Source organism: Egretta garzetta, unplaced genomic scaffold (assembly GCF_000687185.1).
Source record: "Egretta garzetta isolate BGI_Z169 unplaced genomic scaffold, ASM68718v1 scaffold272, whole genome shotgun sequence".
NCBI lineage: Eukaryota > Metazoa > Chordata > Aves > Pelecaniformes > Ardeidae > Egretta > Egretta garzetta.
In genome coordinates, this window is record NW_009258966.1 from 2,086,435 (window position 1) to 2,111,432 (window position 24,998).

General features: G+C 42.6%; 1 protein-coding gene across 1 annotated transcript in view; it reads left to right on the plus strand.

Moving 5' to 3' along the window:
• SEMA6A (semaphorin 6A) overlaps nt 1–24,998 on the plus strand; it is a 114,811-nt gene that overhangs the window by 88,216 nt on the left and 1,597 nt on the right. Inside the window, exon 18 of the mRNA XM_009634621.2 lies at nt 1,209–1,373. Coding sequence (XP_009632916.1) covers nt 1,209–1,373 — 165 coding nt within the window. The remainder of the gene's footprint in view (nt 1–1,208; nt 1,374–24,998) is intronic.

Here is a 24,998-nt window from a genome sequence, read left to right on the forward strand (position 1 = left end):
CTGAAAATAACTAATTTTGATGCATGTGCTGAAACGCAACTTTCAGAAATGTGTGCATTTTTAAGGTCAAAATGTTGTGCTGTGGATGGATTTTCAGTGCCCCCTCCCCAGCAACAACAGAACAGCCCAAGCCACTGCCGAGTCCGGGTTGGAGCCATCTTTCAGAGACCATAGACTCCAAGCACTCCATGCATTTTGGGTGCTGACATACTTCTCAGGGTCTAGCTGAAAAGGACATATGAATCTACAAACACATCTCTCCCCCAGCCAAACCACTGTTAAAATTGTGCAGTGTTTCCCGCGGGGCATGCCCTGTGAACGTGCTGTTTGTTGAGGTGTATTTGATGGGTAAGGAGCTCGTCAGCTTTACTCAGGACAGCAGTAACAACATCTAGAGTAGTTGTAATGGAAAAAGGGCACGTGAGACCTCCGTCCTAGGAGGAGGCTGTGGCAGGTGCTGCTGGAGTCATGGGTTCTTGGGCAGATCCATGTAGTTAGGCATTGTCTTCACTGTCACTCTGAGCAGAAATGATGCTCGGTTTCATGCTTATCTCAGAGGCACTTTGGACCTTCAGCTCAGACAGGACTGATGGCGAGGGTGCAAGCGGGTGTGAGTGGCTGATGGGCCCTGCACCTTTCCCATCTGGAGAACGATGCCGCGGTGCAAGCACGCCGGTGCTGGGCCATCCTTTGTTCCCCTGGGGGCACGGGGCAGAGAGCCACTGACATTGCCGTCTTGTAGCTCTGCTGGCATTCCCCTTCAGTTTTGGCCATATTAGAAGGTGATCCATTTTAAACTGCTTTTAAAATTGCTTTTTAACTAAGCCAGCACCAGACAGCATGGGCTGACACGTCAGTGTCAGTCAGGCATGTGTATTAAATCCAGCCAAAGGATGCTTGACTCCAACGGAGTGCGCTCACCCTCTCCCTCACGCGTTTAACTCCATGGGATAAGAGCACGCAGCCACGAGCTCCGCGGCAGCCCGAGGCGTGTGAGCACCCTGCCATGAGGCTGATCTGGAAGGTTCAAATCCCCTCTTTTCCTTGGGGCAATGCTTTGAAGGACTTTTGAAACATTGCTCAGCCTAAGACAAGACGTTCGCCCGTCATGGAAGCAAAGCGGTGCGTGCGTTCCTGAGCGTGGTGAGGTAGCATGGTAAGTGACTAATGAGACTTGTCTTCCCTACCTGTATTTATAATGTAAACAGGACACTCCAGTTCCCTAGTCCCAAGCACCACCACTTCTGACTCTCGTGCTCGACAGGGTTATGATGGTAGGGGACGCATGCTGGATTGGAAGGATCCGCTTGGTTCATCTGAAAATACAGATCCATATGTGGCAGTTTCATCCCATAATCATCAAGACAAGAAGGGTAAGGCCTTGGAAATGACATCCTGTGGTGAGGAGGTGGGGGGGGGGGGGGAGGACTAAAGTGTAACTGCTTCCAGCTGGCTCGGAGTAACATGTAATAAAACTCCTGTGCTATAATTAAAAGCTTATCGTAAAGCCTGAAACTAAACAGCCAATCTCAGACTCAGTCCTAGATAATTCACTGCCTGAGGAAACCACACAAAACAAACAGAAGTGTATGCCTTTGCCGTGTGTGCTGTGCATGTGTACAGGAAGGAGGGGAACAGTGGGGATTTAGCTCTCTTTAAACTCCATCTCCCCCATTGTCTGGCAGAGGAAGATCTGTGGCTTCCCATTGTTCTTAAAGGTGCACTTTTGTATTGCCTTGTTGTCTGAATTCCCAAGGCAGCACAGCAGATCTTGGCTAATTTCACGTAATTTCTGTCTCTCTGTGACAGGCAGAGGTACCGAAGGTCTGCTCTAGTACCACTGAAGTAAAACTGATGCTAGACCTAGCCACTGGGCCTAAGTCCCACTGTCTTCAGTGAGACCTGAGCATCAAATACCTTTGAGAGTGGGGGCTGAGGAGGTCATTACCATATTTTAAAAGATACAGAGGTGACTGCTGGTGGAGAGAGATTCTGTGTTGCATTTTTAATGCACCAAAAGTTAGGATTTAGGTGTCATTCCCCAGTGTTCAATCCTGGCTGAAGCATGCTTGGGTCTGACACAAGTGGCAACCCTGCCATTTGGCCTCCACTCCCCCTTTGCTATACCTACAGAGAACTAGGCAGAAAATTACATAAATTTGCCACTTGAACATGCTTCGAGAAGGAGAAGCCTTTCTCCACTCTAAGGCTGGCAGTGCCCCCTCATTCCATCCTGGGCCTCCATCGTCCTCCCATCTCCTTTTAATCTTGTGTCTCAAAGAGGTTAAAACGGTTCTTTTGTAAATAGGGGACTTAGGTTCAAATAGCTCCAATGCCTAGAGAGATCTGAGTCCTTGTTATTCTTCCCCAGGGTGTTCTCAGATCGCTTCTTTCAGTCTCTTCTCTGTTGAAGATGTTTCGCTCTGTATGGACTAATTAAGTACTCAGTGGGCCAGGAGGAGAATGGGTATCAGCAAAACTCACTTGCTGAGTGGTTAGGGCACTCACCAGGGGCAAGAACACACATGAGCTTCAGCCCTTTCTGCTATGAATACTTGATATAGAACACTTAAAATATTAATTGAAATGTGGATTCCAGTCTCTATTGTTCATGCATTTTACATGAAAAACTCATTAGACAAAAGCATCAGCTGTTCCTGGAGAAGCTGCTGGTATGCCAGACCTGCTGCTTTGCACTGTCTGCCCAAACTAGTAGGTTACTAAATCATTCTCCATCCCTTCCATCTGACCCAGTGAATCTTGAATTCTCTGCGTTGGCCGTGGAGGCTTTCAGCAGGGGGTAATGAGCACGTTAACATCACAGAACAGTCTTCAGCAGGGCTGCACAAACAGCTGGTGGCGGTCTCGACTCCGACTGTGAACTCTGCGCCTGTTGTTCACAACAGCCCCAAACACGGTGCCTCCCACAGTCTTGGGATATCCTGGATTTCTCACTCAGCTCCCCAGGACTGACCTCAAAGCGCCTTCCACGGTTCCTAGCCATGAAGGCAATGGGCATCACCTGGCTGACCCATCAGAGACAAAGCCTGAAGCGCTTTTCCAGCTGAGGAGGCCAGTCAAAGTAGGCAGGAGATGCAGTAAAATTTCCTGAAATACCATGGCAAACATTAATCTAGTAGCCTTGGCTTTTAGGCTTGATGACAGGAAATGGAATATGAAGATTTGAATTCCCTCAGTCAGAGGATGCAAACTTGTCTCCCACCTCCCAGCAGTGAGTTTTTCCTATAAAAAAGGGAAAAACTGCCATTTGCTCTTCTCCATTCAACTGGGTTTTAGAAGTGGCCCCAAATCAAACAATTTTTTTCAGAGCTTGATCCTGTAGACATTTGGGGAGAATAACTGCAAAACTAAAGCAAGAAAGTGAATTTCTAGAACCTGATCAGGCATACATGTGAGTTAAGCATAGAGCTCCCCTGCACCCTGCAGGCCCCTGCGCTGCTGAGCTTCAGCAGAGGAAGGATTCCAGGCAGCTGCAATACTCAAAACTGTAACTTAGGCTGCAAAGGACTAGGGAGCTGAAGACGAAAGCTCAGGTTCCTAATTCCTGCTTAAGTTCCGTTTGAGATATTGACCTCATTTTTTAAATTCTTCAGCCCTTGCTCTTCAGCTATAGAAGGGCAATTCAGAAAAAGTAATTTCTGGGTATCTCGTATGTAGAGGGAAGGCAGGTAAGTCTGCATGCTCTTCTAAAGATGTCATGTGATTTACCTAGCACTCCTCTTTCCTCGCAGCAATAAATCAGTGGCAATGCAGACAGCCAAAAAACAAGGCTTTTTTCTTTTTCTGTCCAGTCTTTTAGTAACATCCGGTATTCAAAATACTCGAGGGGAGAGGACATTTCTTAGAAAATCTTGTGTTCCCTCTTCTGAAAGTAAGTGGTATCTTTCTCTCCTCTGCCATGAGGGGAGGGGATGTCATTAAGCAGATTTGATGAGGAAGGAAGGAAGAGGTCCTTGAACCCAGCTCTTCTGCTGGCGTCAGACAGGGGAGCATTGTCAGAAACCACCGATAGTGGAAGATCTGGCCCTTTATGTACCCAGAGGAATGTAGAGACGTGCATGCATTTTCATGGCACTATTTGTTATGTGTGGGTCCCTACTTCACAAATCTTTTGCGAAGCAATGCTTAATAGGTGGAAAGCTAGCTCTTAAAACATCTTGCATGCCAGTAGCAGCTTCCAGAAGAGCATGCAGTGAAAATATTAATAAAAGTGTAGCTGTTGGATTCTAATAATTTTCGCTTCAATTCACTGACTGATGAGGTGGCTTACATTCAATAGTTCCCTCCCCAGGGATTGATGGTTACCAGAGAGCCTTATTAGCACTTGACAGGGTCATTTAAATATCATGCATTCTTTGGTGCCTAATTATGAATATTGACAAAGCTGGAAGCAGTCTACACGCAATCAAAACAATGGTGGCAGAGGTGACCGCATGGTTGTTTACCATTACCATCTACTTGTGTGTTGTTACTCCTTGCCTTGCCCAGTCAGAGCTTGTTGGCTCCAAAATTACTATTGATTTGTTGTTTTAAAAGGGCAAAGGAAAGAGTTCTTACACAAAAATAAATGAGAAAATGTTACACTTACTATCCTTTTGTCAAGATTTTGTTTTCACTTTTGCTGTAATTTCTTTTACCTTCACACATTCACAGAGAAAATATGTTATCTTTTTTTTTTTTTTTAAACATTTTCTCTTTGTTTTGCAAGGTGCTTTGTGGTGTTCTTCATTGGTTGTGTCTAATCCTTTGGACAGTGTTTTCTTTCTTTTCCTGTGCTCACAAATGACTTCTTACCAATTGTACTACTTGTACAGAATCCACTTGCTGCTTTCTTTTCTGTAACACGGGTGCTTTGATGATGTCACATCCATCCATATGCTTCACTTTTAATTCAGTGCAGGCATCTTGGGGAATATCTGTGGGGGCGTGAAGAGGGGGTTCTTTAAAAGGGTTGACTCATGGGAATGTGACATTTGTGTGCCACAGCTTTAGTAGCTAAATATACTCTGGGATTGTTGTTTCTGAGCTACATCACATTTCTTGCCAAGATGAAAATGTGTAGTGCAACCCATAGAGTGGGAACCATGCGTTGCCATCCCACTGGCATTTTCAATTTGGCCATTAAGGAACCTGCCCTTCCTATTGCAGAGCAAAACAAAACAAAACAAAAAAATAATCAGCTTTGATTGGGCAAACTGCACCCCTCTTTCCTCTTCTCCTCCATCTCCTCCCCAGAGAAAAAAAAAAAAAAAAAAAAAAAAGAAAAATGTTCTAGAGTATGTTTATGTTTTGTTTCTTTTCTTGCTGTGTTTTAGTGTTAATTTAATTGCGTGTTTCTCACCTTTGTCGAAACAGTCTCCCTAACCTCGCCGCCTAACCTTCCCCCCTGCTGCCATTGTACTCGGTCTCCCTCCCTCCCCAGTGGTGACACTGCCCCATGGAGCGCTCCAAGGCTTTACCCTCCACACCCCAGTAGTGCCGCACTCCTGTGTCTCTCTGTAGTTGTCCTACTAACGAAGGGGGGGAGTAGGCACGTACCGTTCGTAGAGAGGCCTGCCTGAAGAAAACCAAGTGATTTTCTTCAGGAGTAGCTGGCCTTGCCCCCTCGTTACCCTCTGCCCTTCTCTGCTGCCTCCTGTCCTTCCTGCCTCCCTTCAGAAATGCCTCACGCCTTTCAAGTCCTGGGTTCATTAATGCAAATGCAGCCACAACTGCTCAGTTTTCTCACTCGCTCCCTAAATGCCTGGAGCTTGCCTTTTAATCATGGTGTTGATAAATCGGTTGCAAATTCAGCTTGCGATTTGGTGGTTCTGCTACAGCTTCTTCTCTGCAGCATTCAGGTGGACAGTTAGTGGGCTTAATGTTTGTATTTTTACTTGTCTCAACACTCATTAAGTGAAGATTATGAAGTGGTGTCTCCTTTCCTTAACAAGGCTTTTGTCGACATCCAAGTAACGACAGTAAAAAGCTGATTAGAAGCGGGATGTGATGGACACAATTTACAGTGTGAAGAGTTGCTGGGGTGTTTGGATCTCAAGAACACTCCTGTAGATAACAGTATCTGGTAGAACTTGTATTGTAGAAGCTATATTATTGTTGTTATCATTATTATTAATAATATTAATAGTATTAATAAGAATAATAACAATAATAATAATAATAATAACTGCAGCCCTTCCTCTGGCACAGAATTAGACATTAGCAACAGTCAACCCCTCCATTTCAAGAGGGCTGTGCTGTTGGGGAGCCCAGGGGCTGTTCATTTCAAAACCTGATTCCAGAAGGTATTTCATATTGTACACAAGTGGCAGTGTTACTAAATTTTACTGTGATTATCGCTACTTGAAAGATTTGCCAAGTGCTGACAATGCTTGTCTCCGGAGAGTCTGCAAATGTTCAGGCAGATTCTGCTGCAGTGAGACAGAATTATATGAAACTTCAGGTACAGTTATGATAAAGAATGTAAGGTGCTGATTTAACAAGATACTTTACAAGTAGACATGAAACGAGAGAAAAAAAAAAATCTGTGACAAAGCAAAGCTTTGGACTCTTTTTTGCATAAATTAAACAACTGGTGTTCATCATGGGAGGCCTGAGTTTTGCACTAGGAAGTGCATTTGCAGAGTATGTTTTTACACAATAATGTTGTTATATGCTAATACGTGCAAGGATCTAAAAGATTCAAAGCGTGTTTCATCAGAGGAAGCAGGGAGAAGTTGTTATTATCTTGCTGGCACTTTGTAATAATTCAGAAGAGGATTTAAAGCGGCACAGAATTTGTCAGAAGTTATCCTTTGAGTCAGTGTTTGCAGGTCTGAGGGGGGAGGGCTTGGATTTTCAAGGTGAAGCAAATACTCTGTGTTTGATCCGTATGGTCGTCCTGGCACTGTCAGAAGGAACTGACTGATCGTAAAGCAAGCGTTAGGCTAATGGGAGAAGGCGCTGCACCGTAGGTGGTTCTGCCTGCGTGGGGCTCAGGAAGAGCTATGAACTCAAAGCATGTGTGCCTGGAGGAAGCTGCACAAACATTGCTATTCTTTCCCATGTCTCAAACCATTGTGCACACAAACGTAAAGCAGATCGCACGTACTTTGCCGTTCACTAACAGTTTCAAGTGCTGAGGAAATACTGAACATCGAATCGGACCGGATCCTTGACTTACTACACTTTTGCGCAGTGTCTAGTGAAAGGGTGCTGTGAGAAAGGGAGTAGGGAGTTTGCCCTGAATCTGTCGATGATTCCGTAGCATTTGGCTGAGGTTTGAAGTGAGAGGTGTGGTTGCTCAGAGCTGTAAAGCTTCACAAAGGGATTTCACCGACACAAGATGGCATGACACGGGACTTAGTCAATTTAAACTTTTATAGATCCACATCGAGCTTAAAACCTAGTTACTTTTCCCATTAGGATTTAAACAGAGATTGTTTGGATGAGTCTGTGCTAAACAAATCCCTATAAATTTTTTTTCTAAAATGTTCTTAGGTAAATTAGCATCAGCTTACTGTAAACATCACTGTTTCTAGAGGGGGGGCTTATTTATGTTTGTCACGTATACTAGCTGCTTGGGTGAAATACTAAAAATTTTTAAAAAAACCAACCAAACAAACAGCCTTATATCTGTCTAGAATGGCTCTAATGAGTAACTTGTCCAGGAACTGAATGTCTCAGATGCTAATCACGGCATACCTGCTGTGGGGTGCCATTTTAGCTCTGTATCAGATAAAGACCCCAAAGCCATTGTTAGCCATTAAATGGGACCAAATTTCTCAGCAGAGTTTTTTGATGGCCAGGTACCTGTGTCACCAGACCAGGCCAATAACTAGCAAACATGCCAGAAGATTGATGACCTCACCACCATGGAGTCGCTGGCGTCCTGTGACACGCACCAGAGGGCTGTGCAGTCAGGATTAAGGGAAAACACCAGACTTGTCCAGAGGAATGACACCAATCCTTCCTCTGTTCTGTCTTGCATGTACGAACTGTGTGCTCCCAGGACTAGAGGCAGCTAATCATCTCAGATTGCATCCTCAGGTTCAAACAGTAGCAGTAGAAAACTAGATGCTAATTAATACAATGGAAATTGTATATACAGTTGATGAAAGAAGAATGCTGGAAGGATGTTTCTGACAACAGACCTTCTTCAAACTTGTTTTCATTATGTTTTTGTAAGTTTCTATGAGAACAAGAGCGAAAAGACAGAGAAGGAGACAAGGCATGCAGAAAAGATGACAGAAACTAAGTCCCTGGGCAGGGCCACGTCCTTAAGCCAATTTTAATAAAAAATGGGAATTGTAATAGCATACAGGGTAGAGTGTCTTCCCTGTGACTAAATCTTCATTTCAAACTTTACATAAAAAGCCCCAGCTCATTTAGTCACAGATTTTCTATAGTAACCTTCTGAAAGTGCAAAGAATGAGGAACAATTTTCACTGCAAAAGATAGGCAAGGATGAGGAAGTCAAAATAGTGGAGGGGGTGTATTCCAACACACACCAACTGCCTGTGCCACACCTAAAGAAATGCCTGTACTTCAGCACTGGCACAAGCTAAAAATTTTCAGAAACCAAAATGTTTCTATGTTTTGCTAACAGTACAGATTTCAGATTTAACTAGCAGAAGTGGAAACGAGAGTAGCAAGATTAGAACCGAGAGACATTTGCTATTTGGTAGCCAAAAAAAAAAGACATCATTGGTAGCAGAAGAGGTGGTGCTGATGCGCAACTCCGGGTTATGAAAACTATCAACCGAGCTTTTCTTTCTAAATGTCCTCAAATTACTGGATCCTACAAATAAAAGAAGGGTGAAGTTTAAAATAGAACTCATCAAATGTCAAATGTGCTGCGGGAAACAGCAGGTGCCCTTGACCTGTAATTGTCTGCCTGCATAGATTTAAAGTCAGGCTATCCATTTCCAGGCTGCAATGAGCAGTAGAAGCCTGTCTTGCTAAAACAGGGAAAAACTGTCATTGCCCCAGGACCTTGATCTGCTTTTTCAATAAGAGAGGCCACATCTAATTTGTCAAGGCAGCTGCTCGGGGTTCGGGGCATTAGAGCTATTGTGTGGTGGAGTAGGTCTCCAGCTGCATGCATCCACAGTCACCCGGTGAGGACAGCTCGGTGGAGGAACACAGACTGCCTCCTGCTCTTGCCTGACCCTTCTGGCACTGACATATTTATCAAGAGCTGGGAATTTGCTGTAGGGTATGCTGGCCCCACGGGGCCACTACTCTATCTGGAAATAGCAAAGCATGTGATTGGTGGACAGGACGCTAAGTAACACCAAGTTTAATTTTTGTGGCGTTGATACTGAGTACAGGGAGATGTTGTGCCATACGAAGATACTGAATTGGGAGGGCAGCCTGGCCATTTAAAGAAGAGATTTCTATAACTGCTTTGAAATTTGAAGGGATTTAAGAGCAGAAAATCTAGTAGCTGAAAAAGACATTTAAAGCGCCCTTTGGTGTTAAATGCCAGTGTACAATTAAAATGTCAATATGCTGTTGAAGATATTTGAATAATTCATTTTTCTCATATAGGATGTGCCTGGTTTCAATAATTGTATTAATTAATAGGTAAGATGTCCTGTAGTAATTTTACAACCACCTAAACATCGACAGTCATGCTTCAAATCACTTTTAATATGATCTGTGTACTGTGAACTGTGTAATTACATGCCTCTGTACAAAACACCACCGACATTCTTCTCGTATAGATAAACTTTTAGTGAATGGTACTGACGTCCCTTTTCGGTATGTAGGAAGGATCCTAACTGACTCTTTTCCTTGTTTTTTCTTAGTTTTCTTTAAGACTGTAAAAAAGGCGAGCTTAATTCTTTATGTCAGGATGGGCCGGTGCTTACTGATTAACAGCATGCAGTTAATTAAAAGAAGAAAAACCTGGAGAGGGCATAATTTAGATTTTGCCATGTTAATTTTATTGAACATTAAATACAGATAACAAATGTCGTTGCATTTGGAAAGTAGCCGTTCCTATGAATATCCCTAGTTTAGTCAGGTGTTTAGGCAGGTGTTGCTTCGAGCTCTTTAATAGCCGTTTAGTGAGACACTGTAGTCTCTTGTTGCTATGACTTTTGCTAGATTTTAATCATGTGTTCTAAGATTTTCTGTGGTGTTCTAAGATTTTCTGTGCCAGTAGCTGAGAAAGAGGATGAGGGAAAATATGTTATTATTCTCATGTTACAAAAAAGAGTCTTAAGGGCATTTTATTGAGAAGTTTTGAAGCAGATAGTGCAAATTTACCATTGCATCAAAAATGTGCATACTGGCACTCCCATGAGGGAAAAAAAAGCTTCATCAGCCAAGCTGTAAGTTTTTGAAAAATCTAGTCCCTCATACCCAGGAGAGACTCGTCACAGTTAGGCAACCAAATGCACAGACAGCTCCGTGTACGTTGAGCCTTGGTGCAGTGACTGATAAGAACTTTAACCGCCAGCTGATAGCCTGTCAGCTCTCCCTGCCCCAGCACATCAGAGTAAGGCAGAGTCCCTGCTGCAGTAGATTTTAACAGCTCCATTGCCATTAGAAGCGCTTAGGGCAGTTTATAGAGAAGTTGCTCAGGAAGCATTAAGAGGCATTTCTGGCACAGCTGTACAGTACAGCAAACATTTGGAAATGGCTAACAGCACATTCGTAACCAACTTTGTCTTGGCCGGGAAGAATACCTGCAATACTCTGAAATAGTGAGTCCCAGCGGATAGCCTCCAGACGGGCTCCCGCCTTCCACGTCTCCCAAAGTGGTTAACCCTGGATATGAAACTGTAGCTCTCCCAGCAGCAACCAAAGATTGCTATCTTACGTGAAATAAACACTCAGGCGAAGGTGCAGCTTGATAGCATTGTCACAACTGGGCATAAACTAGACAGTTCTTTCATATGCCCAACAAGGATTTTTTTAATTGGAAAATAACACCAGCTGCATGCTGTCAATAATATGCCATCTTGTTCATGCTGCATCCCATCTTACCCACAATTGTGATAGAAAATAAAAGAACAGCTGTTTAAAAAAAGGCGAGGGGGGGAAGCAGGCACATTTTTAAAGCCCTACAAAGCTACTGTTATTCACTATCATGCTCTTGTAGAAAGAAACAGAGGGGTTTTTTTGGAGAGCCTGAAAGATCTGCAATTACTAAACACAAACAGTACCAGCACAGACCGGGAATTTAAACGTGCACAGAAACACCTCATGAGCAGCAGCACACCAAAGCCTTCGTTAAAATAATTCCAAAAGTCTTTTGAGAAGCACATACTTTCCAGGTGTTTCCTTATTCTTTAAATCAGAAAACTATACTGAATTCCTGTGAGTGAGACAGAAGCCATAATGCTGGGTAAACACTGAGTACCGCTTGTTTTTAAGGCAGCTAACAGAAGTGGTCTTGTCATAGGGTGCAGAAAAGGCTGTTGGTAGTTTCTTTGAGCCTGTGGTCAGCGCTCGGCAAATTTAATTCCCGCCACCAGCTTACACCTCCCATCAAACAGTTCAACAATTCTCCATGTGTATTCATCGCTGAATGAGTCCCAATCAGAGGCTCTCAAAGGAGGGCACGGAGCAGGAGTGCCCTCTGTCCCCTCTTCTGCCTGCGCTCCCCACTGAACCTCTTGCATTCACCACAGAGCCTGCCCAGAGGTTTGGGCAATCACGGCTCATAATAAAGAACATAAAGAGCACTGCTCTTTCCTTGCAGATAGCGTTCGGCTTTATCTCTGCAAAACACTAGTCTCTATTCAGTGTCTTAAAGAGGTCTTACAGTCCTGCAGCACTTTATATGCTTCTCGTCTAAATATGACCAAGCTACAGGCAATGCCCTGAGGCACTCATCCAGTAAGACCAATTAATTTTCCATACCCAGGGGGATTTGTATATCTCAGTGTGCAGTTCTCATTCATTGAACTAGATTACTAATATCAAATTAGTGGGTACTTTCGTATACTTAGCATCAAGACCTGGAAAGACAATACGGTTTATCTCTTAGTTGCTCGTGGCAAGACAACTTGATAACATCAGTTGTGCTTCTGTGAAAGGTTTGCTCTCACCTAGACTCGGATTAGAAAGGAAGAAAGAGAATAAATATATATTACTGAGAGAAAAGAGATTGTGATAAAATTTGTTAGGGTCACAGTGCCAGGAAAAAAAAAAAGAGGCTTTGACCTCTCATATGGAAATTTGTATGTCTGTAGATCAGTAAACATATCTTGAGAACTATTTTACAGATAGAGAAAAAGCCAGTCATGTTCCTTGTTACAGCATCTACCTTCATATTGATTAACTAGCTGTGCAAGCCGCCTGCTTTTCCTGCCGCAGTGGAAGATACTGGCTTAAAGAAAGAGCATGAGCAGAAACTGAACAAACACTCCAGTAAATCCAGTAAAGGGAGATTTGATCCAGTACCAGAATTAGTGGGAGGCTGTGGGAGTTGTTGCATTGCAGAAATATTGCAGGAACACTGCTGCTTGTGAGATGTGTGATAAAGCAGGTATACAGGTACATCTACCTGGCCTGCTGCTGGACAGCCAAGAGGGGCTTTGAATATATGTTGGAGAAGACACTGGCTTGCACACACTGCTGTGGTTAGACAGCTGCTGGCCCCCAGGCAGCTTTCTGACCAGCCAGGTCAGGTACCTGCTTGCTAAAGTACATCCTCTGAGATGAAGCTGCATGTTGAGCTCATCCAGGGAAGCAGGCTGTCCAGAGTAATCGCTGAGCATGTTAAAAAATGCACAGACAGGAAACAACAGTTAAGTTACAGCATCAAAGTGCAGATGTGCATGCAGTGCCTGCAGGGTAGGGAGGTGATAAAAAAAAAAAATTAGGTAAAAAAATGCAGAGAGCTATACATTTGACAGACAGAAAGATGCATGAAGGAAGCCACCACTGGAGACAGAAAATTAAGTTAAGTGTGAGAGAGATGATAGGAGCACCAGGACAAGAAGTCCATCAGGGAAATGCTTTCTTTTACCTCAGGATGTGGCTGGAGTCACCCTGCTTGCTTTACTGGAGATACTGTGGATTTGAGGGAATGTAACTGAGCGGAAAGAAGGCTTCTGTTATTTATATTGGAAGAGTAGTGAGATACAGGAAAAGCTAGCAATAAAATTAGTCTTGCTGACTGTTATGGCCAGTGTTTCAAACTCATCGCAATTCCTCAGTCACTTAATGTATTCAAAGGCAGATGAGGCTTTGGGACGGCAATATGGAGGGAAGTGATAAACCTAACATCAGATGTGTATAAGCTATTCTTTGCCTACAGCACCAGCCCTGCAAGTATTTCTGGAAGAAGCAGTCTTGTCTTTTACTGATCACTGAGGGCATGTTTTAATTCTTAAGTCCAGGTCTTTTAACTACACCTGCAGTGTTTGTGAATGTAGGAGAAATGAAGAGTTAATCCACAATGTTTGCATTCTGTCACAAAATACACTGGCATTGTAATGACAGAAGAGGTTTCATCTTCCCCTTTGTACAGAGCAAGACCTAATGTGGGGTCCAGCCATTTTCCTAACGTGCACCAGCAGCCCATATGTGGGAAGGAGTATCCCTAAGAAATACAGTGCATGAGTAAACATTGTTGGCTTGGTCACATAGTTGTTCAACAGCTTAATAATGATTTCCAGGGACCTCATGGTATAGGATATATAGGGTATAGTCTTATTACATAAATGTCTTTGATGTTTAATAGATGGCTCCTTTGTTAGTTCAGCTGTAATGTGTTTAGTCACACTAGTGGCTCAAAACTAGCATTTCCATTTTTGTGTCTTTAGAGAAGATCAGAACTGATGAGGAAATAATTTTTGCTTTTAGGTCATATGCAATGTTTGAAATTTAACCCCAGTTCTTCCGTAAGGCTGCTTTAAGCTTCAGCCTGCTAAGCAGAGCTGCTTATGTTGACATTCAGCAAACTTCACTTTTCTCTGTTGTGCGGAAAGGCCATAGTTCAAAACAGGCTGTAAAAAAGGAGAAGAAAATCCACAGAATTTCTCAGTGACAGCTTCTCTTTCCTTGACACTGTTCATAAAAACTTCTTCCAGAAAGACACAGCACTGCCCAGAATACATAATGCCCACAGCAGGAAAAAAAAAATAGAGCATTTGTTCTGTGCCATCAGAGGAGCTCCATGCAGTGAAATAGGAACTGTGAAGATGAGAAATTCAGTTTGCAGGCTACGACTTCTCTGGAGCACTGAAATCATGCTGGGCGGAGAATGGATTGAGAACAGCCCCGAGGAGAAGGACTTGGGGGTGTTTGTTGATGAGAAGCTCAACATGACCCAGCAATGTCTGCTCACAGCCCAGAAAGCTAGCCATATCCTGGGCTGCATGAAAGTTATTCTCCCTTTCTACTCTGCTCTGATGAGACCCCACCTGGAGTAATGCATCCAGCTCTGGGGCCCCCAGCATCAGAAGGACGTGGACCTGTTGGAGCACCTCTCCTATGAAGACAGGCTGTGAGATTTGGGGTTGCTCAGCCTGGAGAAGAGAAGGCTCCAGGGAGACCTTATAGCAGCCTTCAAGTACCGGAAGGAGGCCTATGAGAAAGCTGGAGAGAGGCTTTTTACAAGGGCATGTGTTGAGAGAACACGGGGTAATAATGGCTTTAAATTGAAAGAGGGTAGATTTAGATTAGGTGTAAGGAAGAAATTCTTCACTGTGAGGGTGGTATGGCACTGGAACAGATTGCCCAGAGAAGTTGTGAATGCCCCATCCCTGGCAATGTTCAAGGCCAGGTTGGATGGGGCTTTGAGCATCCTGGTCTGGTGGAAGGTGTCCCTGCCCATGGCAGGGGGATTGGAACTAGGTGATCTTTAAGGTGCCTTCCAATCCAAACTGCTCTATGATTCAGCCAAACATACATAAATCTGTTTTAACCCAGCTGTGAAAGAGCCCCTGAAGTAAACTAATAAAGAGCAGCTGGATATGTTTAAGCTCATCCCAGGCATAGTAGAAAGGTCCCAGAATGTGCACTGAGCTGCTTTTACGTCATTAGAGGAAACGCAGCAGACTTTAAAGGAAACTTGTGTTTTAAGATGCAAAGCAGCATAAAGTTTGCATCTGCCGAAACAAGCTACAAAAGAATTAATTTTCCTTGACATTTGGGTTCTATCCATCTTGTTTTAACTACTGTGAATGCCTGTGTTTCACTTTTTTAAAGGACCTGCTATGTCTGCTTACTCCCTGTCATGCAGAGGCATCTAAAATTATCATTGCTCACTGGGAAAGGGTGAGAGGTGAAGGAAAGTATTGAAATCAGGAAAGTTCAAATGATCAGCCACTGCATACCACCTGCCAGTGGGAGAAAGGTTGTCAAGCACTTTCTGCTGCAAGAGCTGGCCTTGACCCTAGCCGCTGGGACAAATAACTGCTCACAGCCCAGAAAGCTAGCCATATCCTGGGCTGCATGAAAGTTATTCTCCCTTTCTACTCTGCTCTGATGAGACCCCACCTGGAGTAATGCATCCAGCTCTGGGGCCCCCAGCATCAGAAGGTCGTGGACCTGTTGGAGCACCTCTCCTATGAAGACAGGCTGTGAGATTTGGGGTTGCTCAGCCTGGAGAAGAGAAGGCTCCAGGGAGACCTTATAGCAGCCTTCAAGTACCGGAAGGAGGCCTATGAGAAAGCTGGAGAGAGGCTTTTTACAAGGGCATGTGTTGAGAGAACACGGGGTAATAATGGCTTTAAATTGAAAGAGGGTAGATTTAGATTAGGTGTAAGGAAGAAATTCTTCACTGTGAGGGTGGTATGGCACTGGAACAGATTGCCCAGAGAAGTTGTGAATGCCCCATCCCTGGCAATGTTCAAGGCCAGGTTGGATGGGGCTTTGAGCATCCTGGTCTGGTGGAAGGTGTCCCTGCCCATGGCAGGGGGATTGGAACTAGGTGATCTTTAAGGTGCCTTCCAATCCAAACTGCTCTATGATTCAGCCAAACATACATAAATCTGTTTTAACCCAGCTGTGAAAGAGCCCCTGAAGTAAACTAATAAAGAGCAGCTGGATATGTTTAAGCTCATCCCAGGCATAGTAGAAAGGTCCCAGAATGTGCACTGAGCTGCTTTTACGTCATTAGAGGAAACGCAGCAGACTTTAAAGGAAACTTGTGTTTTAAGATGCAAAGCAGCATAAAGTTTGCATCTGCCGAAACAAGCTACAAAAGAATTAATTTTCCTTGACATTTGGGTTCTATCCATCTTGTTTTAACTACTGTGAATGCCTGTGTTTCACTTTTTTAAAGGACCTGCTATGTCTGCTTACTCCCTGTCATGCAGAGGCATCTAAAATTATCATTGCTCACTGGGAAAGGGTGAGAGGTGAAGGAAAGTATTGAAATCAGGAAAGTTCAAATGATCAGCCACTGCATACCACCTGCCAGTGGGAGAAAGGTTGTCAAGCACTTTCTGCTGCAAGAGCTGGCCTTGACCCTAGCCGCTGGGACAAATAAAATTGGGCTGGCTTCAGGACTGTAATGACTTTCTTCATTATGTTACAGATCCAGGAGGTTGTGTATCTCAAACCTTCTCCCATACCTGCTAACTTAATAAACTGGTTTATTTACAGAGATACTGCTTAGAAGTAACATGATTAAAAAGGATCTAAGAACTTGCTCTTCCCGTTCTTTTCAGGCCTGGCTCCCCTTTGTTTCAGTGGGTGTAGGAGTTGTCTGAGCATGAATTTGCTGGTTCAGATCTTGTAATTTCCATCTACAATAATCCTTTTCAAAGAAGAGCTGCTTGCTTCTAATTTCTCAAAATTCACAACTGTGGATTGCATGGTGTAGGTTTTGTATGGCCTCTGCGGCATGCAGAAAAAATGGATTGCAGGCTCATATAACTGAACTAAAAACAGATAATTGAAATCCGTTCTGAATATGTTACTTCAAGACTCACAGGTTATCTCATGTGGACATGGTGGAGTCGTTTCTCTTACCTTTGTTGCTTAATTTATCTAGCTTAAAAAAAAATGCAGGAATGAAAATTCTCTATCTTCCCATTGAGAGCAAAGCCACCTGTTGATCTCCACTCTTTTCTAAGTTACAATCATCTTCTATAGAGAGTTGTGTCGACAGTTATTCATCAAAAGTGTAAAGAAGTGATATAATTTGGACCACTTGAAAGGAGAAATAAAACTACCCTCAGAGATCAATAGATGAACCTATCCTGGAGGGATTGCCTCTGAAATAGGTCTGATTAAGGGCCAAAAATCCCTCACAAGAGGCCACTATGGCTGATCTGATTGTTTAGATCCTTTTCAAGGATTTGTTACGCGTTACTTCAGGCACGTTATATATTGATTTTCTTTTCATACTTTTGAAGTACAATTTCTCCTCATACCTCTAATGATCCCCAGGCCTCTTGTAACTGAAGGTTTTTTCTTTACCAGACTCATTCTTCTCTCTGAGCGTGTACATCCTCTTTTTGTTTGCTGGATATCTCAGGCTGTTAGCTTGGGCAACTGGCTTTGAGAGCCGTAGGGCAGAATCTGGGGGGAGAGGGATTGCTTTTCTCAGCACAGTCATGCAATACTTACAGTTACAGACCTTTTCAGATCAACAGTACAGCTTTACTGTGAGGGGAGGGAAAAAAAAAGCATTTGCCAGCAGCTTTAACTATGAACGTTTGAGCTGTTTTTCTTCTAACTGGTGACACCAAGAGTCCAGAAAAATGAATACTCAATAGACTTGCACTGAGTCAGCAGATCAAGTCGTTGCAGCCAGAAGGAAGATGAAGGAAAAAGCTTACTTACTGCTTTCAACAAAGCGGTTCCAATAAAGTGACAAACATCAAATCATTTGGGTTGTAATGTGGTTGGGTTATGCCAGATCTTGAAATTATTCCTTCAAGAAAAACAGTAAGATTTCAGAAATGCATGGTAGACTCTGGTCATTCCTGAATTTGCTACCACTTTAAATCAGGGTGTCCAGTCTAAATTCATCTGAATTTCTTTTTATTCCTATTGCTGGTTAAAAAGGAGGAAGAAAGCTTGTTAATACCTGCAGGGATTTTCCAGGTTGAAATAGTCTTTTAGCAGCATGAGACTGCCTGTAAACACAATTCTAACACCTGGAGACACATGTTGAAAACCTATTCATGGTATTTAAAAAAGATATTCTGAAGCCCATAAAAACCTCCATTCATAATGAGTCTACACCAGTGTTTCTTGCAAACCTAAGCAGAGGGAGACATACATCAGACAGAGAAGCTGGCACTGAAAAATGAAATTAACCACGAGGTTTTCCCCTTAAATAACAACAGTAAAGAAATCATTGTGCCTTTCTGGAACGACTTCGTCTGTGGAAAGTCTCAAGTGATTTTTTTAGGTGTTGGAGATGGAAGTGGGCTCATTCCAATTTAGCTAGAGAGGTGAAGCTTAAGATAGCAGTGACACTCACTCCCTGACTGCTGTTAATGTGTGGTCTAGACATAAATATTACCTTATTCCCTGAGAGTTATTCCCCCACTTTCCTGCCAAAACATCATTCTTCATTTCCCACCTCTGTGTTTCAGTTTCATGTGTGCCACCATTTTGGGTTATTACTTTACCATCTGTTGCGGGCGACTTTGGAAAGCCGGACAGTGGCAGCTCCCTGCAGAGGGGATCGCAGAGCGTTTTTGATGCTCATGGCATGTGGTCTGGGGTACACCTCTCATGGCCATGCATCATTTTTGGGACAGGGGTGTCTTTGTGCCCACACTACAGCTATCTGCAGTGCTGGAACTGAAAGGCATTATTTTTGGTGGCAGGTAACTAGGTTGTTCGCACAGAGGAGCTTGTAGCTATGGGACCAGGTATTGCTCTCCTCCCTGCTCTCGCTGTTCTTGCTGACTTCAGCTTGGTTGTGCAAGAAGGCAGCATCCAGACTGATACAATTATCACTAAAACAGCCTCACGTTAAGCTAATCAAACTGGGAAGTAGTGAGTTGTTTGTTTTCATTCATCAAGCAGTTGTGAGGTTTATAAGCTGGAATTTCAGCTTGTGCTCACTGTGAAGTGTACGCCAAAAACTGGACCTGGAGGAATGCAGCTGTGGGGCTCTTCTTGATGTTCTGCCATCCCTGTCCCTGATCACACATCAGACAAAGAAATTTAGGCTTTATCATGGGATCTTTCCTTTTGTACTGTACATGCTGAAAGGACACAGCTCTTTAGCTGGGCCTCTGGAGTTGAGGTCGCCTTACTGCAGATGCCTGTTAATTGCTGTTCTCCTGAGAGACACCTTGCTTCAGATCTCTTTCCAGGTAGACCTTTGATCAATACTTTTCAACTGCAGCTTTTCAGCAGGTTTTAGCTCACTTTCATTTCCTTCTGAGAAAATAAGTCAAAGACTTTACAGAAGTCAAAGGGTATCATACTTAATGTTTCCCCATGAAAAATAAGCCTTTTATCCTGTCAAAAAACAGAAGTTTGTCTGTTTTAATGTAATCTATTCTTGGCAGATTTGTTTGGGCAGGTTTGTTTTGGGTTTTTTTTTTATAATTACTTTATCATCCTTTGGATGCTCTTAAAATTGATTGTTTAATCGCTTGTTGTAGTGTCATTCCCATTCTAAAAATGGGACTGGCAGGTCTGTCGTTTATTAGGTCCTCCCTTTGGCTCATCTCAAAGGCAGGTAACATGCTTGTCCTTTTCCAGAGCTCTTGATGGTCATACTTCCTCCAGCTTTCTTGAAGATACTGCGCAGTTTCTAGAATTTGCTTTGGCCAGCTCCTTGAGCAGTTGGGGATGAATTCCTTTAGGCATCTTGAAAACATCTACGTTATCTAAATACGTTTACCTCTTTTCTCTGTTCTGGTTGACACTTACTCCCTGACTTCACTACATTTCTGATCACAGATCAGAGTAGAGATTTTTGCTGAAAGGTGAAGCAGGAAAAGGAGTAAATGCTTCAGTCTCCATGTCTTTCCTTATCTGACCTCCTTTACTGAAGTTTGTTGTACTGATATTCATTATTCTTATTTAGTTATGCTCATGCCATGTATTCTTTAAAATGCTGAACTCTATTCCCTTATGATTATTTCATCCTAATCACACTTCTGCCCTCGGAAGTTCTTTCTTGTTAGTATTAGAAGGAGCAGAACATGCCCACAATACCTTCATCAGCATTTTCATACAATAATGCTTTCAGCACTGTACACATCCTGCTTTTTAACTTGTTTTTTAGCAGATATAGAGGTACAGTCCTAACCCCTGAATACTTCTGTTAACTGGTGAAAAGAAGAAGCCTCATCTCCTTCCTGCTTACGATGATCTGGTATAAGTGTGGATCTATATCATCGTATCACCTCTGGTCTTTTCTTTTCTCTCTTATTTTCACACAGAGACATTCAACAAGTCTGCTTCTCACCTTTTCCAGAACTTTAGAAAAAAGTGTATGTATAAAAAAAAAGTATATGACATAAAATTTAAAGTCTTCTTGCTTTTTCCCCAACTACTTTTAGTGAACAAGCTAGATCAATACTCTACTCATGTAATTTATCCAAGCACTAACTCACTTCGGAATTTAAACTCTTTGAAGGTTTGGAAACATTTTTCTTGATGTCCTGTTAACTAAGCAGCCAGCCAACACCGTGTGCCTTACCTACAAGCTCTGCTGGAAGGAAGAATGAATTATGTATAGCAGAATAATGCAATACCATATCAGGTCTTCTCTCTCATTAGATGAGTAAGAAGAGGTGATTTTGCATGTTCCAGACTGTTACCGTACAGGACATACTGACCGAGAAAATGAATGGTGGCGTTAGGAGATGCAGACAAAAGGACATGGGATGAAATTACAGAAAGTTAGTGGAGGAGGAAGGATCAGGTTACCTACAGGAATCAGAATGGCCATGAGAAGTGGAAGGTATCTGGTGACTAGCCCGGCTGTTTTAGTAGCCAGAAATAATAGTACATCACATGTGGGAAGACCCTGAAGTCATAAACCCAGTTGTGATTTGCAAGGGACAGAGCTTGATTTAACTGGAAGACTTTGGGCAGATAGATAAGTGTCAGCATGTTTGTGGCGTTAGCAACATGGAAAGTCTGATCCCTGAAGGTGCAAATATTTAACCTCGTCTGTGTCTTTGAAGCTTTTTCAGTTTTACTAGTTAATTTACCACCAGACCTCTCCCAAGTATAATGTTAATACAGGTAATTTTGTCAACAATATCCCTTTGCAAAGAATAGCTGGTTATTATTCATGGTAGTATGTCTCCATGTACTACAGAAAACAGTCAAGGGTATGGATGAGCAGTTCAGACCACACAAAATGAAAAGTATTTTCACATTTGGAAAGAACATATTGCAAACAGGAAAGTGCTAGACATAATATTTTTAAAGTAAAAGTATTTAATTTAGAATAATTGTGTTATTATTAAATATAAGATAAAAATAATATAGTGAGATTTATATGAGTCATATTTTACAGTCTGGTTCCATAGTGTTTTATGCAGCCAGCCCGGTGAGTTTTCCAGTACATAATGTCTTAGAAGGGTGTCAGATAATACAAAGCTATAAGACTTTTCAACAGCAGATACTTCCTCAAAGCTGGGAGTCCAAATTCTTTACTTGACTTTCAAAAATGTAGGCCTTACATTTTTGTGATTGTTTTCTCCATTTATTTTAATTTTTTGAATAATGAGTGCTAATGAATGATGCTGGACTGAGCCTTGGGGACTGTTGTTCTTTAAGAACTGCAGGATAGGCAAAAGCGCACACAATGGAGTCTGTAAAGTGGCACGAACACTGTCCTATCTGTTTGCTTTCAAACTGGCTTGTTTTGGGGACATAGCTGGGATCACACGCTTGCTTATTCATCCCGGTCTGTGAATGCAGTTTCTACTGATGCTAGGGCCTTGAGACGTTGATTGACAATGACTGCAATTATCAGCCTATTTTGTATTAGATTTTCCCCCGCTGTGGTCACAACAGGAGGATGCTGAACATTCCTTGTACTTTTTCATTACTTAATTGCATCTATTCTGTAAACATTAATGCAAGGTCATATCTTGCCCATCTTACTTCATTTAAGTTAAAGTTGTTGGGATTGCTTGCATAACTGAAGACACATGGATGTGATCCATGATAAAAAATAAATTATATCATTAACCTGACATTGTGTCCAGAGAAAATCCACCTGCTTAGAGCAAAGCCACTAATGTTAAATATCCTTTAACTCTAGTATAGAAAACGTAATAAACATCAGGAAGGTTTGAGCTCAAGAGGAATTAGCTGGAATCAGGCTGTTTTAAGACCCTTATAAATTTCTGATGATAAAACACCTGCAGTGTGAGTGACATCATTTCAGCTACCCCTTTCTTGAACACACGTGGTCACTCAGTCTGAGTTGTGTAGTAATTTTGTAACGTGAGTTGTAATGATTCAATATCCATTGGCAACGTAAAACTGAAGATTTCTGAAGATTTCGTGTTGCTTTTGTATGCAGTAATGCAGGTTTGTGCTTAAGGCTATCACTCACAGAGCAGGACTTTGCCTAAGGAGGAGGCTGAGGGTAGAGAACAACCTCACGTAGCCAGTAGGAAATGTCAGGCATGGACGTGAGCTTTAAGCCTTCCCCTCGCATCCTACCACTGGGCACCTGAGAGAGAGACTGGCACTTCCCTCTCTACTCCCCATCATGACGAAGTTTTAGTTAGCAATGAGGTCTCCTCAAAGCTGAACAAACCAAGTATCTTCAGTCGCTCCTCATTAGTCATGACCTGCAGTCTTTTCACCATCCTTGTTGCCCTCCTTTGGACACATTCTAATATTTTTATCCAGTTGGTCCTTTTTGCCACCAGGGCACATTTTTGACTTGTACTGAGCTTACCATCAATCAAACCCTCCAGATCCCTTTCTGCAGGTCTGCACTCCAGCCTTTTGCCCCCCCCCAAGTCTATACATAAAAGGATATTAAATTAATAAGGCATGTCTTTCCCTTCATGAACCCGTGCTGGCTTTGACTGTAGGTGCTTACACCTGAAGCACTGAGCAGGAATTTTGAGTCGTTTTCATGCAAAAAAACCCCACATTGGACTTAAGTGCTCGAAGGGGCATATCTCTGAAAAGTTTGTGCATGGAAGTTGTCCATGAAATTAGGCTTCTTAAGTCAAGTCAAAGTTTTCTTTAACTTCATGCCCAAAAATCATTTCTGGATAAGACTTAACACTTCCCTGACCATCCTTCCCACCCGTTTAAGACTCCCTGATTCCCCAGTTAATGACCGCAGACAGTTTTACAAGAGTAAATAAATGTGGCGTCAGAATGCTAGAGGGTCTAGAATGTAAATATCAGCAAGTGTAAGGTCAACAGAAGACCAACACCTTTGCAGTGAAATGTAGTTACTGCTGACTGTGCCATAACCACTAAACTGTGCTTCTGGTCTATATATGGCAATTTGGCATGTGGATTTAAATTACAGGGGTAGGCTCTACCACCACTTGTTAAGTGCTGATGACAAAGAATAGAAAAATCTACCTCTTAAAAAGCTGCTGGGCTTTAAAAGAGGGTTCTCTTAGAAAGACTTAATTTGAAGATTGTTTCTAATTATATATTGTTGTCTGAGATCTACTTTCTTCCCCTTACTTTTTTACTATTAAGACATTTATATGAATGCAGGATCTTGTTTTCTTAAGCAATCATCCGCTCTTGCTATTTATTTTCCTTGTGAAATCATAATCCTTTATTTGTCACAGCACAATAATTTCCATGGCAACCAGCTGTGATGTCACATGCAGGGACTTATGATTTAAAGAGTGGTTTTGCTTTTAAATATAAAGTTCCTATCTTGTAAGCAAATATCCCTTGCCCACCTAAATGCTGCAATTAAATGAGAACAGAAAAATATATGTTATAGAAGCAATACTATACCTAGCCAGAATAGTTGTCAAAGGTTTCTGTGAGATAGTGGCAACTTTTCAATGCTCTTTTAACATAGTTTGCTGAGTATTATTTTGCATTTGGCTCTAATTCTGGGCCACTATACCTTGTCTGCCGAATACATGAAAAGACGTTATTCTAGAAGGAATTGATTTACGACATGAAAGTTTTGTATCTTCACGAAGTCTCAGGAGAGCCTTGAAGATACATTTTCTGTCTTGCTGTCTGTCCTGTAATAAGGACAAGGATTCCATTTCCTTAGAGTATGTGGAGCTTTTAATGCCCTGGCACTTGGGCCCTCTCTGGAGAAAGAGGTGGGAGAGATGTTCCTTCAGATGCTTGTCAGGCTGTGGCTGCTCCTTGTTAAGCACTAAGAACAAAACCAGGAATGAGAAAAAGCAAACTAGAGGCTCTGTGCTTGCGTTTCATTAGCACTGCTGGCTTGGTGCCCAACTATGTCAGAAAAAACTACTTCCTTCAGAAATTCAGGTTATTGATTAATGCTGTATTAGGGACTTCAGATGGAGGAGGTACACACTGCCAAAGATGCTTTCTCTGACGGTGGGCACTTGGAGGGCTAAGTAAGATTTGACAGTGATCTCTGACCACAGCACAGGACCACAAGACAAGGCTCTTTAGAGTTAGGGCTTTCAGCACAGAGAGCATAGGCTTCAGCACAGAGGTCGACCTATTTATGTGTTCAGAACAAGAGAGAGCTTTTAAAATTAAAATAGCAAGGACAGTCATCTAGCAGGCTCAATAGATTTCAACGCTATGCTCTATCTTTCATAGTTATTTAAGCATCCTCCTGAAGCTCAGGCATGTGACGCTGACTTTTAAAACACATGACAAAGATAATGGAATGACGAGCAGAGAAAGAAGCCTTAAACAGTGGGATGGACTTCTCTGGTATTTGCAGAGCTTTTTCTCTCCTCTCTTCCTTTTAAAGGTTTTTCAGTGTGAATGGTTTACCATAGTAAAAATAAGATAGTATTAGCTGAGGAGAGATCGGAGGGAGGGGAGGAGCAAGCACTCTGTCAGAGGAGGAGATGTAATAGCTCTGACCTGCTGAAGTCAGTGTGAGTTGACCAGGGGCAGGATTTCAAATCAATTGCACTTGCACTGCA